General features: G+C 38.4%; 2 protein-coding genes across 3 annotated transcripts in view; one reads left to right on the plus strand and one right to left on the minus strand.

Moving 5' to 3' along the window:
• The window catches only part of LOC101323955 (kinesin-like protein KIF28), a 27158-nt gene extending 25599 nt beyond the window's left edge, over positions 1 to 1559 (plus strand). Inside the window, 1 exon segment of the mRNA XM_073796807.1 lies at positions 1407 to 1559. Coding sequence (XP_073652908.1) covers positions 1407 to 1559 — 153 coding nt within the window.
• Positions 493 to 16444, minus strand: part of SCCPDH (saccharopine dehydrogenase (putative)) — a 44039-nt gene continuing 28087 nt past the window's right edge. Inside the window, exons 10-12 of one of the 2 annotated variants that reach the window (XM_019920541.3) lie at positions 7073 to 7184; positions 5731 to 5812; positions 493 to 3537 (exon numbers count right to left, since the gene is read on the minus strand). In XM_019920541.3, coding sequence (XP_019776100.2) covers positions 3429 to 3537; positions 5731 to 5812; positions 7073 to 7184 — 303 coding nt within the window. In that variant the 3' untranslated portion in view covers positions 493 to 3428. Of the gene's footprint in view, positions 3538 to 4032; positions 4667 to 5730; positions 5813 to 7072; positions 7185 to 16444 lie in introns of those variants that run through there. The other variant, XM_004324397.4, reaches the window with a different exon arrangement.

Consider the following 16444-nt stretch of genomic DNA (forward strand, 5'->3'; position numbering starts at 1 on the left):
ATGGACATTACTTAATCTGATAAAGGCAATCTTAAATGAACACACAGTAAGCATAATCTTAATGGTAAATCACCGATGCCAGCTATCTTCACTTCTGTTTGACATTGTACTTTAGGTTCTAGCCAGTGCAGCAAGTCCAGAAATAAAAGGTATAAGGATTGGAAAGGAAAAAAAGGTAATAATAATAATAGTATACATTTATGTAATACTTACTAAGTGCTTTTACATTTACTGACTCAATTCTTGCAACAACCTGATGGGTAGGTACTGTCATTAGCTTTATTATACAGTTGATGGATCTAAGGCACAAGAGAGGTTAAGTAACTTACGTAAGGACACACAACTAGTAAGTGTCAGGGCCAAGCTCCAAACCCAGGGCTGCTCCATGGTCTATACTCTTTCCCACTACACCATGATGCCTCTAGTATTATTTGCAGATGACATGTTTATGTAAATAGAAAACCGAAAAGAATTTATAAATAAATTACAAGGTTGCTGGATACAAAAATCAATATTTAATTAATTATGTTTGAATATAACAGCAATAGAACAACATTTTTAAAATAATAGTTTTTTTTTTTTTTTTTTGGCGGTACTTGGGCCTCTCACTGTTGTGGCCTCTCCCATTGCAGAGCACAGGCTCCGGACGCGCAGGCTCAGTGGCCATGGCTCACGGGCCCAGCCGCTCCACGGCATGTGGGATCTTCCCGGACCGGGGCACGAACCCGTGTCCCCTGCATTGGCAGGCAGACTCTCAACCACTGCGCCACCAGGGAAGCCCCGAAAAGATAGCATTTATAATCGCATCAAATGTAAGAAGTACTTAGGCCTATAGCTAACATAAAGTATGGACTTCTATGGAGAAAATTTTAAAGCTTGTTTGAGAGATGTTAAAGATGATCTAAGTAAATGGAGAAACATGCCATGGCTCCATGGTTTGGAAGGTTTGCTACTGTAAATCTGTCAAGTCTCCTGAGATTCAAGTAAATAACAAAATGCCTCAACCATTGCTTTTGCTTTCTCCTAAAAAGAAGTTAAGGGATCACAAGACCATGATTTACTAGTTTGCTTTGCAGGAACACACAGATCAATCACATTCACCAATGACAGACACAACGAGTCCCAAGACAGTGCTGGGAAGTCTGCAATTGAAGTCTTACAGGAAAGCTGAAATCACAGAGACCCCCTCCCCTTTACTTTTTTTTTTTAAAAAAAAACCCTGCACCCCTGGCCAGCCAGCAAGATGGATTTGAGACGAGTCTAGGTCTCCCATCTTTAGGGTTGGTGCCTCCTTGACTAATACAAGTTTCTCTGCTCCAAACTCCACCATTTCAGTTTGGCCTCACTGTGCGTCGGGCACATGAACTTGGGTTTGACAACAATATTGTTCTTTTCTTTATTTTTAGGAAGACGATCAAATGCTTCGACCATTTGTACACCAGCAGTCACAAATGTTGAAGGACTTTGGGGACCTACTTGAATCCAGCTTGTGGAAACTGAAAAATGATGTTGCTCTTATAGTGAAAAAGAAGAGAGAATGTTTATTGCATATGGAATAGTGAGGCTACACCAACTGAAACATTTGAGCTTTGAGTTGGAAAGATTATTTGTGTAGCTAATAAGCTTAGTTAACTTGGCTCTCAGAGCTGAATTGTGGACTCAACCTAGTCAACCCATTTCCCACTCACTCAACCTGTTATACCACTTTTAAGCAAAACTCTTCTTCAATTTGATTTAAAATCATGTAAAAATGAATCCATAACCAGGGTGAAGGTGAGGTGGGAAATATGAAAGGTGAATGGTCAGCACTCTGAGCTCTGGGATTGACTGCCTGGGGCTGAATCCATCACTAATCAATTGTGTGGTTTGGGGCAAACGACTTCCCCTAAGTCTCTTTCCTTATCTGTTACAGGGGAACGGTAACAGTACTTACTGCAGATGGTTAACAAATATAAAAGAATATAAAGAACTTAGAATGTGCTTGGCACACAGAGGAATTGATAAGCAACTGCCGTTAATATTTTCATGATTAACAGCTCCAAACTTCAAATAAAAGCTCTTTTGTAAGTTTCTTGCTGTCTCACCTAGAGAATGGTTATTTCATGCCCCTCATTTTGTATCCTTGTTCTGAACAAATTTGATATTCTACCTCCACTTATTTTCGGTCTTCATAGGTTTATTTGAAATAGGTTCAATTCATTAAGCATCGTTAAGTGCCTATACTGTGGGACCTGTTCAGTGCAAGGGCCTGGGGTGGCAGAGGTTAAGATTTACTATGACATCTGCCGGGAATTAGTCAATCTCGAAGAGATCTTGATTCCACAAAGAACTGAGATGAGTCTTAGTTAAGTCCCACGGGCACTGAGTGCTCTGGGGAAAGGCTTGTAAAGAAAACTTTTGCGGCCTTAGACAGACTAACAATAGCAGCAATAACAGAGACTTATCCAGGGCTTACTGTGTGTCAGACACTAATCTAAGTGCTATACATCTGTGAGCTCATTTAATTTTCACCATAATTCTATGAATTTGGCCCTATTACTTTCCCCATTTTGAGGCTTTAAAGGTTAAACAAACGACGCTTGTCCAGGCCACTGTAAGCAGTGGGCTGACTCTGGGACTGCATTCCTAACCAAAGGCCTGGGACCTTAATATGGACTGTCCCAAGGAGCAGTTTGACTGATTTGCATAAGAACAGGAAGGAGGCAACAGAGGTGACAACTCCAATACTTGCTCCCTAAAATATAAAGTTAGGGGCACTGAAACTCTACTGGCAGGAGAGGCTATCAAGGGCTCCAAGAGGAGTCTCCCTGGGAGGGCAGAGGCATCTGGGCTGGTGACTTCAGCTTACTACCAGGACCCAAGGGCTTATGGGAGGGGCTTGGGTTTTGCCTGTAGCTCAGGTCCTGGCTGAGTGTATGCATATGAACTAAAATATAACCTGTAACCCTGGAGCCCAAGTGTGGAGCTCCATGTTGGTGATGGCAGGGACAAGGGTCAGCAAAGCATCATAGAACCCAGGAAAGCCTTTGTCCTTGAGGCAGGATAGCAGTGAGGCCATGGGAAGCAGGAACGACTTCTACCTCTTGGACTGAGACTTAAAGCTCTTGGACAATTTGCTTGAGGCAAGTAAATATACTTTCTGCAAGTGAGCAGGTGGAGCCTTGGAGGGTTAGAAAGAATATCAGGACTAGACACTTGTACCTCAAGCTGGAGGACAGGGTCACACAGGTGGTCATATATCAGCATCAACACTAGAGCACAACACAGCACACGTTGCAAAAGTGGAAAGATGCACATGGAGTCTCAGCCAGTAGCTCCCAAGTGCAGATCTAAGCCACGGATTCCTAGGGCCCAACCGTCATACCTCCTGAATGCAAACTGCTGGGGTCCGCTGGGGAACCTATATTGTTTGTGGTTTGGATATGCAGCTAGTCATGAGATCTCTTGCTCTTGTCCATCTTCCTGATTTTAGAGATGATAAAACCTCTTCTAAGGTCCCACAAATTAATGCACAGCTGAGACCCGATTCGACCAGCCCTGGGCAGAGGAAGCAAAGTTAGGATGGACAGTACTATCACCAAGGATCTCCCTCTTCAAGTTAAATAGACCCTCTTTCTTTTGTACAGGCAGCACAGATGGACCTCCCAACATGAATAAGATTCCTATCAATGTCATGCCTCTCACTGTAGAGTAGAAATTCCATGAAGGCAATGGCTGTCCTCTTTACATAATGAATGTAACAGAACACTTAACGTGTGTTTATTATATGCTAATTACAAAAGGAAAAGTCCTTTGCCTTATTTTTGGGCTTCAGTGGACACCTGGTTAAAATATAAAAAGTAAATTAGAGAAAAATTTTGCTTAGGCAGTGAAAATCAATAGAAACTTAGCAGCTATATCCTTAAACCTAAGGCACACAGGTACAGAACCAGGGAAAATGAATGATAAGCCCAATTATTAGCAGTACACAGACCACTAAGGAAGCACATTTCTACCACTACTCAAATACACAGGCACGTCCAAACACAGAACCACTGTTCAATTGACAATCCTTTATTATTAAACTTAGGTAAGAGTCCAAAATCAGTCAGTGTGGATGCGCGAAAAAGTAGGCTAAAATAGCAAAAACTGCAGTTTCATTTGGCAAAGGCCTACACTATGCAGAGAAATTCTTGGGGAAGTGAGATCCCATTCAATATCATGGCGAGGAAAAGAGCAGTTGCCGTCTTACATGACCACCAGCCTGGGCGTGTCAGCCACACAGAGAGAGCCACCCATCCCACCCTCTGATCTTCCAGCTCACTTAAAAAACTGACCTTGAATTCTTCAATGAAAAAGTCAAATATTAATTTTTTCTCACAAGCAATAAAATCACAAAAATCAGCTAAGATTTGAAATTTATGGTAAGCTGGTACAATTCCCTGCTTGTACTATATACATATTTTAGATATGACAATCTTTTCCACATACAGTCAGACAGGCTTATAGAAGAATTTCAAATATCAAATTAAAAAGCTGTTAATTCATGCATTTTATGACTTCGGTTAATTATTCAAACGTTTAGACTTCAGAGCTGCTAATGACACTAAATTCAATGCCACGCTGGTTGAGTCTGTCAATCAGCTTTGTTCTGGAGAAAGCTGCTCCAGGAGTGAAGACCCCACCCCTGTAAGACAATAACAAGATGAAACAGTGCACAAAGCCCAGCTCCAGCCCTTTCCTCTGCTAGTGTGATTTACTGGAGGACTAGCTATCGAATCAATGCAGAGCTTATGAAAACCTGATTCTTGATTCCATAATGGACTGGTTTTGGTTCCATTCCTAAAATCAGCCAAATGAGCAAGGAGCTATTATTCAAAAGTAAACTAGTACCCAGCAAACCCATCTAGGTTGGTTCAGTGACTAATGAGACTGTTTCCATGATACCGGTGTGTGTGTTGGAAGGGGCACACTGAGGGTTATTAACACAAGTAACAGCTGCTGTTTATAAAGTCAGCCCTTAGACTCAGAGGATCAAATATGCACATGGGCAAAATAAATTTAGGTAATCAATTATTACTAAAGCATAAATAAGACAATTTGGATGAAAAAGAAGTTTCTTTAAATGTAATGGGTAACATTTAGAAAATGCTAAATATTTTCAAAGAGTATACAAATATTTGAAGAAAATTTAATTAGGTTTCACTTTATATAATTTTTATGTTTATTACTTACTACTGTTTCAGGTCAGACCTAAATTTATTTGTTTCTAAGCCTGCAGGCCTATGCTCATTTGTAAAGTTGGCCTACTTTTAGGGTAACAGCTATATGCTCCAGAAAGATAGTTCACTTGATACTTATCTAGCCAGGATGCCATGAATCAACTCATGCTTGGGGTCATGGCTCCCACTGCCAGCTGGGTATCATTCAGCATGGATTAGGGGCTCCTGCCAATAACATTTAACTACAGGGACCTTTTTTTGAGTAGCTGACTTTGGATCTGAGTTATTTTCAGGAGGAACTGAAGCATGGCTCTCAAACTTTTCTGTCTCCTCTCATTTACTTCTGCACTGTTCCTAGAGGCCAGTAAGGAACCGTCCTTCTCACAATATTAAGTTTACCTCTATCTTTGGATCAAAGGTACTGTAAATGCTTATATACAAACCCAATGCCTGAAAACTGAACCAAGATAAGCTAAAGTATAACATAAATGAAAAAGATATCTTCAAATTTGAAGAAAACCAGACTTACGCCTTAGGAAGATCAGAGGTGTCAGTTAGTAGAGTTATGGCTGCCTGGACCATGGCTATGGGGGTAGCCACATAGCCAGCTTCTGCAGATAACAGGTGATGAAAGAAAAAGAAAGTATTCATAAAATATGCATTCAACAACACCCAAAAATCAAATGGTAGATTTTATATCTAAGTATCAGTGTACAGAATTTCCTCAATAAATACTCTGTTCATGTAATAACAAAAATAACAACATGTATATAGTACTTATTAAGTGTCAGGAACTGTATTAAGTGCTTTAAATCCATTAAACTCATTTAATTCTCCTAACAATCTAGGCTAGTACTATTTTATACTGATTTTACAGATGAGGAAACTGAGGCATAGAGAGGTTAAGAGACTCATTCAAATTCACAAAGTTAGGTAGTGGTTGGGCCAGAATCACATGCAGGCAGCCGGCTCAAGTCCACACTCTTACCAATAATCCTAGGTTTCTTGTTTCTCTATTCATACACTACACTGATCTTTCTCAATCAAATACATCAAACTTCACTTTTAAAAAAAGACTCCATTTCTTAAAGAACAATTGAGTAACTCTCAAAGAAGTCTAACTTTAAGAAGTAACTTTAAAAGACGTCTATAAACAAGGAGAACATTAGTGTTTATATTCATGTTAAATAAGAACATAGCTTTTCTTAAAAACCCAGGTGGAAATTTGAAAAAAAGGCAAGATGCAAAGATATCTTTGCTATTGGGCTTGATTAAAACTGCACAACAGACCCCCTGTGATCTATTAGGAATGATGGTAATTAAACTTATACTGTAATTCACAAGTGGGATTGTCTCTGTACAGTTCTCTAAAATTTACAGCATAAGTTATTGAATGTTTTGGAGTGATAGTCCTTTTTAACTATCTATCAAAACTTTTACCTTGCCCAGAAAAATGCACATGTACACACACTTTACAAACAATGTCAGGGTGATCCAGACTCCAAAAAAGCTTGGATCACAGCTTCGATTATGTTATAACTACACTGCTTTAAAGTGACCCTTGACTATAAAAATAGAACAGATAAATATCAATCAGCCCCTTGTCTTCTTAATATTAAAAATTCCATTCAGAATTACTGAATCATACTGAAAGAAAAAAAAACAGTGAGAGGGACACAACAATAAAATTGAATGATACCAATAATTCCAATCCTTCTTTTGACAGAATTATTTATCATTATTACTTAAATAATTTGTGCAAAATTTATTTCTAAAACAAACTTTAAAAAGAAACTGCTGTAATAGCACACCACTTTATAGCTTAAGACAATGTAAAACTCCCAAGCATCCTTAAGTCACATGTGAAATACCTGGTCCTTTCACCTGAGTACAAATTCTGATATTTGGTTTGTTCTTATCAGGACCAAAGCCTTGGCTGTACCCTTGACCAAAAAATGTCAACGTAAATGATGAGGCATCAATCTGAGGAAAAGAAAGCAAAGGGTTTATTAAATAAATATGTCGTTTCCTCCTTGAACACAATAAAACCTACTAATATACTTCCTATAAGACATTTTCAATAAATAAAAAAATCAATATTCTATCTGTCAGAATATCCCGTCATCCTTTACTTAAGCATGGAGCAAAAAATAATTCTTTGAAAAACAACAAGTTTTGCTGACTGGAGTGATGTTGAGAGGAGGGAGTTAGTGAGGAATAAAGCTGATATAAAGATGGGTCTTAGGTTGTGGCTGAAAGAAGAACAGCACCACCAGAATAGGCAGTTTCCGAGGAAAAGCTGGAGGTAGTTTTCATTTTAGGATAGAATATGGTACTCGGGCTTTAGATATCTGTTTGAGGTGACAAGACAAAAAAATAGTCAACAAGTAACGGCAGTATGGGCCTAGGGTATAGATATAAAATTGCTCCACTTAGAAGTGTAAAAATTTGATTCAAAAATTAAATTATAGAAGATCTATCCAAGCATCTGTCACAATCACTAAATTTAGAAATAAAATAACAAAGCCATGGTGAACAAATTTTTATTAAGTATCAACCAAGGGTCAGACACTATGTTAGGTCCTGAGACATAAATAAAGTATTAATAAAATTAAAAGAAAAGAAAAGAAAAAGAAAAGGCATTCCTGGAGCTTACAGTTTAGTGTGTGTGGAAATATATACATATATATATACACACACACAGATACACATAAGAGATCTAATAACAATATGAGACATGAATTAGAAGTGCAGGACTAGTTTAGCAGAGAGCATTATTAAGTTTACTGAGGAAGAGGTGAGCGCATGTGCGTGAAGTTTATTACATAGAAAAGTAAGGTGAGTACCAGAAAGGAGAAACCATTATTTAAAGGCAAAACCAGACAAGGATGCCACAAGAAAAGAAAATGACAGCCAATATCACTGATGAACATAAGTGCAAAAATCCTCAACAAAATATTAGCAAACTGAATTCAACAATATATTAAAAGGACCGTATACCATGATCAAGTGGGATTTAGTTTAGGGATGCAAGGATGGTTCAACATCCATGAATCAGTCAATGTGATATACCACATTAACAAAATAAAGGATAAAAATCATATGATCATCTCAAATGCAGAAAAAGCATTTGACAAAATTCAACATCCATTTATGATAGTCTCAGCAAACTGGGTATATAGAGGGGATATACTTCAACATAATAAAGGCCATATATGACAACCCATTGCTAACATCATTCTCAATGGTGAAAAGCTGAAAGCTTTTCTTCTATGGTCAGGAACAAGACAAGAGTGCCCACTCTTGTCGACAGTATTCAACATGGTACTGGAAGTTCTATCCAGAGCAATTAGGCAAAAAATTGAAATAAAAGGTATCCAGGGCTTCCCTGGTGGTGCAGCGGTTGAGAGTCCGCCTGCCGATGCAAGGGATATGGGTTTGTGCCCTGGTACGGGAAGATCCCACATGCCGCGGAGTGGCTGGGCCCGTGAGCCATGGCCGCTGAGCCTGCGCGTCTGGAGCCTGTGCTCCGCAACGGGAGAGGCCACAGCAGTGAGAGGCCCGCGTACCGCAAAAAAAAAAAAAGGTATCCAAATTGGAAAGGAAGAAGTAATACCATCACTATTTGCAGATGACATGATGTTATGTATAGAAAACGCTAAAGATTCCATCAAAAAATCAGAACTAAAATGAATTCAGTAAAGTCATGGGATACAAAATCAACACCCAAAAATCTGTTTCATTTCTATACATTAATGAACTATCAGAAAGAAATATTAAGAAAGCAATCCCGTTTACAAATGCATCAAAAAGAATAAAACATCCAGGAATAAATATAACCAAGGAGGTGAAAGACCTACATGCTGAAAACTACAAGACATTAACAAAAGAAATTGAAGACCCAAATAAATGGAGACAGTCCATGATCATGGATTGAAAGAATATCATTATAATGTGCACACTACCCAAAGCAATCTACAGATTCAATGCAATCCCTATCAAAATACCAATGGCATATTTCACAGAACTAGAACAATAAATCCTAAAGTCTATATAAAACCAGAAAAGACTCCAAATAGCCAAAGAAATCTTTGCAAGAAGAATGAAGCTGGAGGTACCATGCTCCCTGATTTCAAACAATATTACAATGCTATAGTAATTAAAACAGTATGGTATTGGCATAAAAACACGCACACAGATCAACAGAATAGCACAGAGAACCCAGACATAAACCCACACATATGTGGTCAATTAATTTATGACAAAGGAGCCAAGAATATTCAATGGGAAAAGGACAGTCTCTTCAACAGATGATGTTGAAAAAACGTAACTAGACTGCTGCTTACACCATACACAAAAATTAACTCAAAATGGATTAGAGACGAATATAAGACCTGAAACCATACACCTCTTAGAAGAAAACATAGGCAGTAAGTTCCTTGACATAGGTATTAAAGATGCTTTTTCTGAACTTGACACCAGAAACAGAAACAAAAGCAAAAATAAACACGTAAGATTATGTCAAAGTAAAACGCTTCTGTGCAGCAAAGGCAACCATGAACAAAATGAAAAGGCAACCTACTAAATGGGAGAAAATATTACAAATCACATATCTGATAAGTGGCTATTACCCCCAAAATATAAAGAACTCATACAACTCACTAGCAAAAACCAAACACTTGAACTGAAAAATGTGCAGAAGATCGGAAGACATTTTTCCAAAGAAGACATACAGACAGCCAATAGGTGCATGAAAAGATGCTCTACATCATTAATCATGAGGGAAATGCACATCAAACCACAATGAGATATCACCTCACACCTGTTAGAATGGCTACCATCAAAAAACTAGAAATAGAGGAATGACCAAGATGGTGGCGTTTAGGAAGTCCCTGGACACACCAAAATTATAACTATATACAGAGCAACTATCAATGAGAACAACCTGAAGACTAGCAGAAAAGATTTTCAACAACTAAAGATATAAAGAAGAAACCACAACATGATGGTAGGAGAAGCAGAGATGCAGTGTAGGCAAGACCCAAACTCCCAGGTAGGCTACTCCCAAATGGGAGGATAATTACAATTACAAGCATTCTCCCCAGGGAGCAAGGGGTCTGAGCCTCACACTGGGCTCTCCCCAGCCCGGGGGTCCTGTACCAGGAAAACAAGCCCCCAGAACATCTGGCTTTGAAGGCTAGCAGGGCTTGCATACAGAGAGCTGGAGGGCCATAGGAAACAGGGATTACACTCTTAAAGGACTCACACAAAATCTCACATGCCCTGAAATCCAATGCAGAGGTAGTAATATGAAAGGAGCCCAGGTCAACCCACTTGCTGATCTTGGAGAGCCTTCCAGGGAGGCAGAAGGGAACTGGGACTCCCTCTGGGGACAGAGATGCTAATGGGAGCCATTTGGGGGCACCTGTTCTGCCATGAGGACACTGGTGCTGGCAAGCACCATTTTGGGGTCCTCCCTCTATCTCATTAGCACCAGGTGCTTCCCTGCCCAGTAGCAGACCAATACCAGCCCTGGGACTCCCTGGGTCCTGCAGCCAGCTATGTTGGGACCCCAGTACTGCCCACCCCAGGGGGGTGGCACCAGCCTGAGCCCCCTGGATACCTGGCGCAGCATGCCATGACTTGGCCACACCTACTATCAGGCTGGTACCAGCCCAGGACCCCCAGGGCCCTGCAGACAGCCTCTCCAGGTCCAGGCCATGCCCACCAGAAGGGCAGTAGCCTCGGCATGAGGCAGGGAGGGCCTGGCAGCCATCTGGGGGCCAGCTCTGCCTACTAGTGTGCCCACAGTAGTCAGAAAGGCCCATACAGCCCACACAGGGGGCACTGCTAGAGCATATAGCTCCAGTGACCATTGGGGACTATGCTGCTAGGCCCCACTGAAAGTCTCCCACAGGAGGCCATTCTCCAGGATTGCAAAATGTAACTGACTTACCTAATATTATACACAGAAATAAAAAACAGAGACATAGGCAAAAGGAGGCAACAGAGGAATGTGTTCCAAAAAACAACAAAATAAAACACCAGAAGAACTAAGATAAGTGGAGATAAGCAATCTACTTGATAAAGAGTTCAAGATAATGATCATAAAGGTACTCAAAGATGCTTGGGAGAAGAACGGATGAACACAGTGAGAAGTATAACAAAGAGTTTGAAAATATAAAGAAGAGTCAAACATAGCTGAAGAATGTAATAACTGAAATAAAAAATACATGAGAAGAAATCAACAGTAGATTAAAGATACAGATCAGTAAACTGAGAGTAGTGGAAATCATCCAAGCTGAACAGAAAAGACAATGTTTAAAAATGAGAACAGTTAAAGATACCTCTAGGTACTAATGTACTAATTTACTAATATTTGCCTTACAGGGGTACCAGAAGGAGAAGAGAGAGAAAGGGGGAGAACTTATCTGAAGAAAAAAATAGCTGAAAACCTCTCTAACTTAGGAAACAGACATCCAAGCCCAGAAAACACAGAGGGTTCCAAACAATATGAACCCAAAGATATCTACACCAAGACATACTGTGATTAAGATGGTAAAAATTAAAGATGAAGAGAGACTCTTACAAGCAGAAAGAGAAAAGCAAGCAGTTACGTACAAGGTAACTCCCGTAAGGCTATCAGCTGACTTTTCAGCATAAACTTTGCCAGGAAGAAGGGAGTGGCATGACATATTTTAAAGTAATGAAAGGAAAAAACCTACAACCAAGAATACTCTACCCAGCAAGGCTATCATTCAGATTTAAAGAGAAGTTTTACAGACAAGCAAAAAGCTAAAAGAGTTCAGCACCACTAAACAGGCTTTACAAGAAACATTAAAGGGACCTTTCTAAGTGGAAAAGACAAGACTACAACTAGAAATATAAAAATATGAAAGGAAAAATCTCATCGGTAAAGGCAAATATATAGTAAAGGTAGTAGACCAACTACTTGTAAAGCTAGCAGAAAAGTTAAAGGACAAAAGTAGTAAAATCACCTATTTTTACAGTAAGTAGTTAAGGGATACACAAAATAAAAAGATGTAAAATATGATTTCAAAAACATTAACATGGGGCTTCCCTGGTGGCACAGTGGTTGAGAGTCCGCCTGCTGATGCAGGGGACACGGGTTCGTGCCCCGGTCCGGGAAGATCCCACATGCCGTGGAGCGGCTGGGCCCGTGAGCCATGGCCGCTGAGCCTGTGCGTCCGGAGGCTGTGCTCCGCAACGGGAGAGGCCACAGCAGTGAGAGGCCCGTGTACCGCAACAAACGAACAAACAAACAAAAAACCAAAATACATTAACATGGGGTAGGGGGGAGTAAAAATGCAGGGTTGTTAGAAATGTGTTCGAACTTAAAGAGATCAGTAACTTATAATAATCACAAATATATACAGGGTGCTATATATAAACCTCATGGTAACCCCAAACCAAAAATCTATAATAGATACACACACACACACACAAAAAGAGATCCAAACATAACACTAAAGATAGTCATCAAATTACATGGGAAGAGAGAAAAAGAAGAAAAAATCAAAAAACTACAAAAACAACCAGAAAACAATTAACAAAATGGTAGTAAGTACATACCTATCAATAATTACAGTAAATGTAAATGGAATAAATGCTCTACTCAAAAGACGTAGAGTGACTGAATGGATACATAAACAAGACCCATATATATGCTACTTACAAGAGACTCACTTCAGATATAAAGACACACATAGACTGAAAGTGAGGGAATGGAAAACAGTATTCCATGTGAAAAAAAATGAAAAGAAAGCCAGAGTAGCAATACTTATATCAGAGAAAATAGACTTTAAAACCAAGACTATAACAAGAGATAAAGATGGATATTACTAAGTAGAAAGGGACCAATCCAACAGGAGGATATAACAACAATCCAACATAGGAGTACCTAAATACATAAAGCAAATCTTAACAAACATACAAGGAGAAATTGACAGTAACACAATCATAGTAGGAGAATTTAACACCTCACTAACATCAATGAACAGATCACACAAACAGAAAATCAATAAGGAGACGCTGGCCTCAAATGACATATTACACTAGATGAACTTAATAGATATATACAAAGCAATCCATCCAAAAGCAGCAGAATACACATTCTTTCCAAGTACACACAGACATTCTCCAGTATAGACCACATGCTAGGCCACAGAATAAGCCTTGGTAAATTTAAGAAAATTGAAATCATATCAAGCATCTTTTCCAACCACAACACTATGAAGCCAGAAATCAACTATAAGGAAACACTGCAAAAATCAAACATGCTACTAAACAACAAATGGCTTAATGAAGAAAGAGGATATCAAAAAAATACCTGGAGACACATGAAAGTGGAAACACAACAATCCAAAATCTACAGGGCACAGGAAAAGCAGTTCTAAGGGGGCAGCTTACAGCATTACAAGCCAACCTCAGGAAACAAACAAACAAACAAAATTCAAGTAAATAACCTAACGTTACACCTAAAGGAACTAGAAAAATAAGAACAAACAAGACTCAAAGTTAGTAGAAGGAAAGGAATCATAAAGATCAGGGCAGAAATAAATGAAATAGAGGCTACAACAACAATAGAAATGATCAATGAAACTAAAAGCTGATTCTTTGGATAGATAAACAAAATTGATAAACTTTTAGCCAGACTCATCAAGAAAGAAAGGGAGCTCAAATAAATAAAATCAGAACTGAAAAAGGAGAAGTTACAATTGATATCACAGAAACACAAGGGATCATAAAAGATTTCTGAAACAACTGCATGTGAATAAAATGGACAATATAGAAATGGACGAATTCCTAGAAATGTACAATCTCCCAAGATGGAATCAAGAAAAAATAGAAAATATAAACAGACTGGTTACCAGGAATGAAACTGAATCAGTAATTTAAAAAACCCTCAACTCCCAATAAACAAAAGTCCAGTACCAGAAGGCTTCACAGGTGAATTCTACCAAACATTTAAAGAAGAGTTAATGCCTAACCTTCTCAAACTATCCCAAAAAAATGCAGAGGAAGAAATGCTTCCAAAGTCATTCTTATGAACGTGCATCACCCTGATACCAAAACCAGACAAAGATATCACAAAAAAAGAAAATTACAAGCCAATATCATTGATGAACATAGATGCAAAAATCCTCAACAAAATGTTAGCAAACTGAATTCAACAATACATTAAAATAATCATATACCATGATCAAGTGGGATTTATCCTGGGATGTAAGGTTAATTCAATAACTGCAAATCAATCATTGTGATACAAGGTATACAGGGAACATACTGGGTATACAGGGAACATACTTCAACATAATAAAGGCCATATATGACAAGCCCACAGCTAACATCATCCTCAATGGTGAAAATCTGAAGGCATTTCCTCTAACACCAGGAACAAGACAAGAGTGCCCACTCTTGCCACTTTTATTCAACATAGTATTGGAAGTCCTAGCCACAACAATCAGACAAGAAAAAAGAAATACAAGGAATCTAAATTGGAAAGAAAGAAGTAAAACTGTCGCTGTTTGCAGAGGTCACAATACTACATGCAACAGATCCTAAAGATGCCACCAAAAAACTATTAAAACTAATAAATGAATTTAGTAAAGTTGCAGGATATGATACAAAGTTAATATACAGAAATCTGTTGTATTTCTATACACTAACAACAAACAATCATTAAGAGATTAAGAAAACAATCTCATTTACAATCGCATCAAAAGGAATAATACCTAGTAAAAATCTAACCAATGAGGTAAAATACCTGAAAAATTATAAGACGCTGATGAAAGAAACTGAAGACGACACATAGAAAGATACACCATGCTCATGGATTGTAAGAATTAATATTGTTAAAATGACAATACTACCCAAGGCAATCTAGAGAATGAATGCAACATCTATCAAAATACCAATGGCATTTTTCACAGACTGAGACCAAATAATTCTTAATTGTGAAGTCAAAAGACCTCAAATAGTCAAAATAGTCCTGAGAAAGGACAACAAAGCTGGAAGTGTCATCTTCCCTAATTTCAAACTATACTACAAAGGTACAGTAATCAAAACAGTATGGTACTGGGAATTCCCTGGTGGTCCAGCCATTAGGACTTCATGCTTCCACTGCAGGGGGCACAGGTTTGATTCCTGGTCATGGAACTAAGATCCCGCAAGCCACATGGCATGGCCAAAAAAACAAAAAACAACCCAAAAAACCCAGTATGGTACTGGCAGAAAAAAACAGACGCATAGATCAATGGAACAGAATAGAGAGCTCAGAGATAATCCCACACGTACATGTTCAATTAATCTACGACAAAGGAGGCAAGAATATACAACAGGAAAGACAACCTCTTTAATAAATTGTGTTGGGAAAACTGGACAGCTATATGCAAAAAATCAAACTGGACTACTGCCTCACACCATATAGAAAAATAAACTCAAAGTAGATTAAAAACTTAAGTGTAAAACCTGAAACCACAAAAATCTCTAGAAGAAAATATAAGTAGTATGCTCTTTGACATTGGTCTTAGCAATATTTTACTGGATATGTCTCCTCAGTCAAGAGAAACAAAAGCAAAAATAAACAAGTGGGACTACATTAAATTGAATTTTGCACCGTGAAGGAAACTATCAACAAAACAAAAAGACTGCTTACTGAATGGAAGAAGATATTTGCAAACAATGTACCTAATAAGGGGTTAATAACTAAAATATACAAAGAATGTATATAACTCAACATCAACAAAACCCCAAACAACCTGATTAAAAATGGGCAGTGGAACGGAATAGACATTTTTCCAAAAAATATATATAGATGGCCAACAGACACATGAAAATATGCTCAATATCACTATCATCAGGGAAATGCAAATCAAAACCATAATATCACCTCACACCTGTCAGAATAGCTATTATCAAAAAAGACAAATAAGTGTTGATGTGGAGAAAAAGGAACCCTTGTGAATTGTTGGTGGGTATGTAAATTGAATGCCACTATAGAAGAGAGTATAGAGGTTCCTCAAAAAATTAAAAACAGAACTAGCATATGATCCAGCAAGTCCACTCCCAGATATTTATTTGAAGAAAACAAAAACACTAATTTGAAAAAAATATATGCATCCCCATGTTCACTATGGCATTATTTACAATAGCCAAGACGTGGAAACAACCTAAATGTCCACTAATGGATAAAGAAAATGCAGTGTGTATATATGTATGTG

Source organism: Tursiops truncatus, chromosome 1 (genome assembly GCF_011762595.2).
Source record: "Tursiops truncatus isolate mTurTru1 chromosome 1, mTurTru1.mat.Y, whole genome shotgun sequence".
Taxonomy (NCBI): Eukaryota; Metazoa; Chordata; class Mammalia; order Artiodactyla; family Delphinidae; genus Tursiops; species Tursiops truncatus.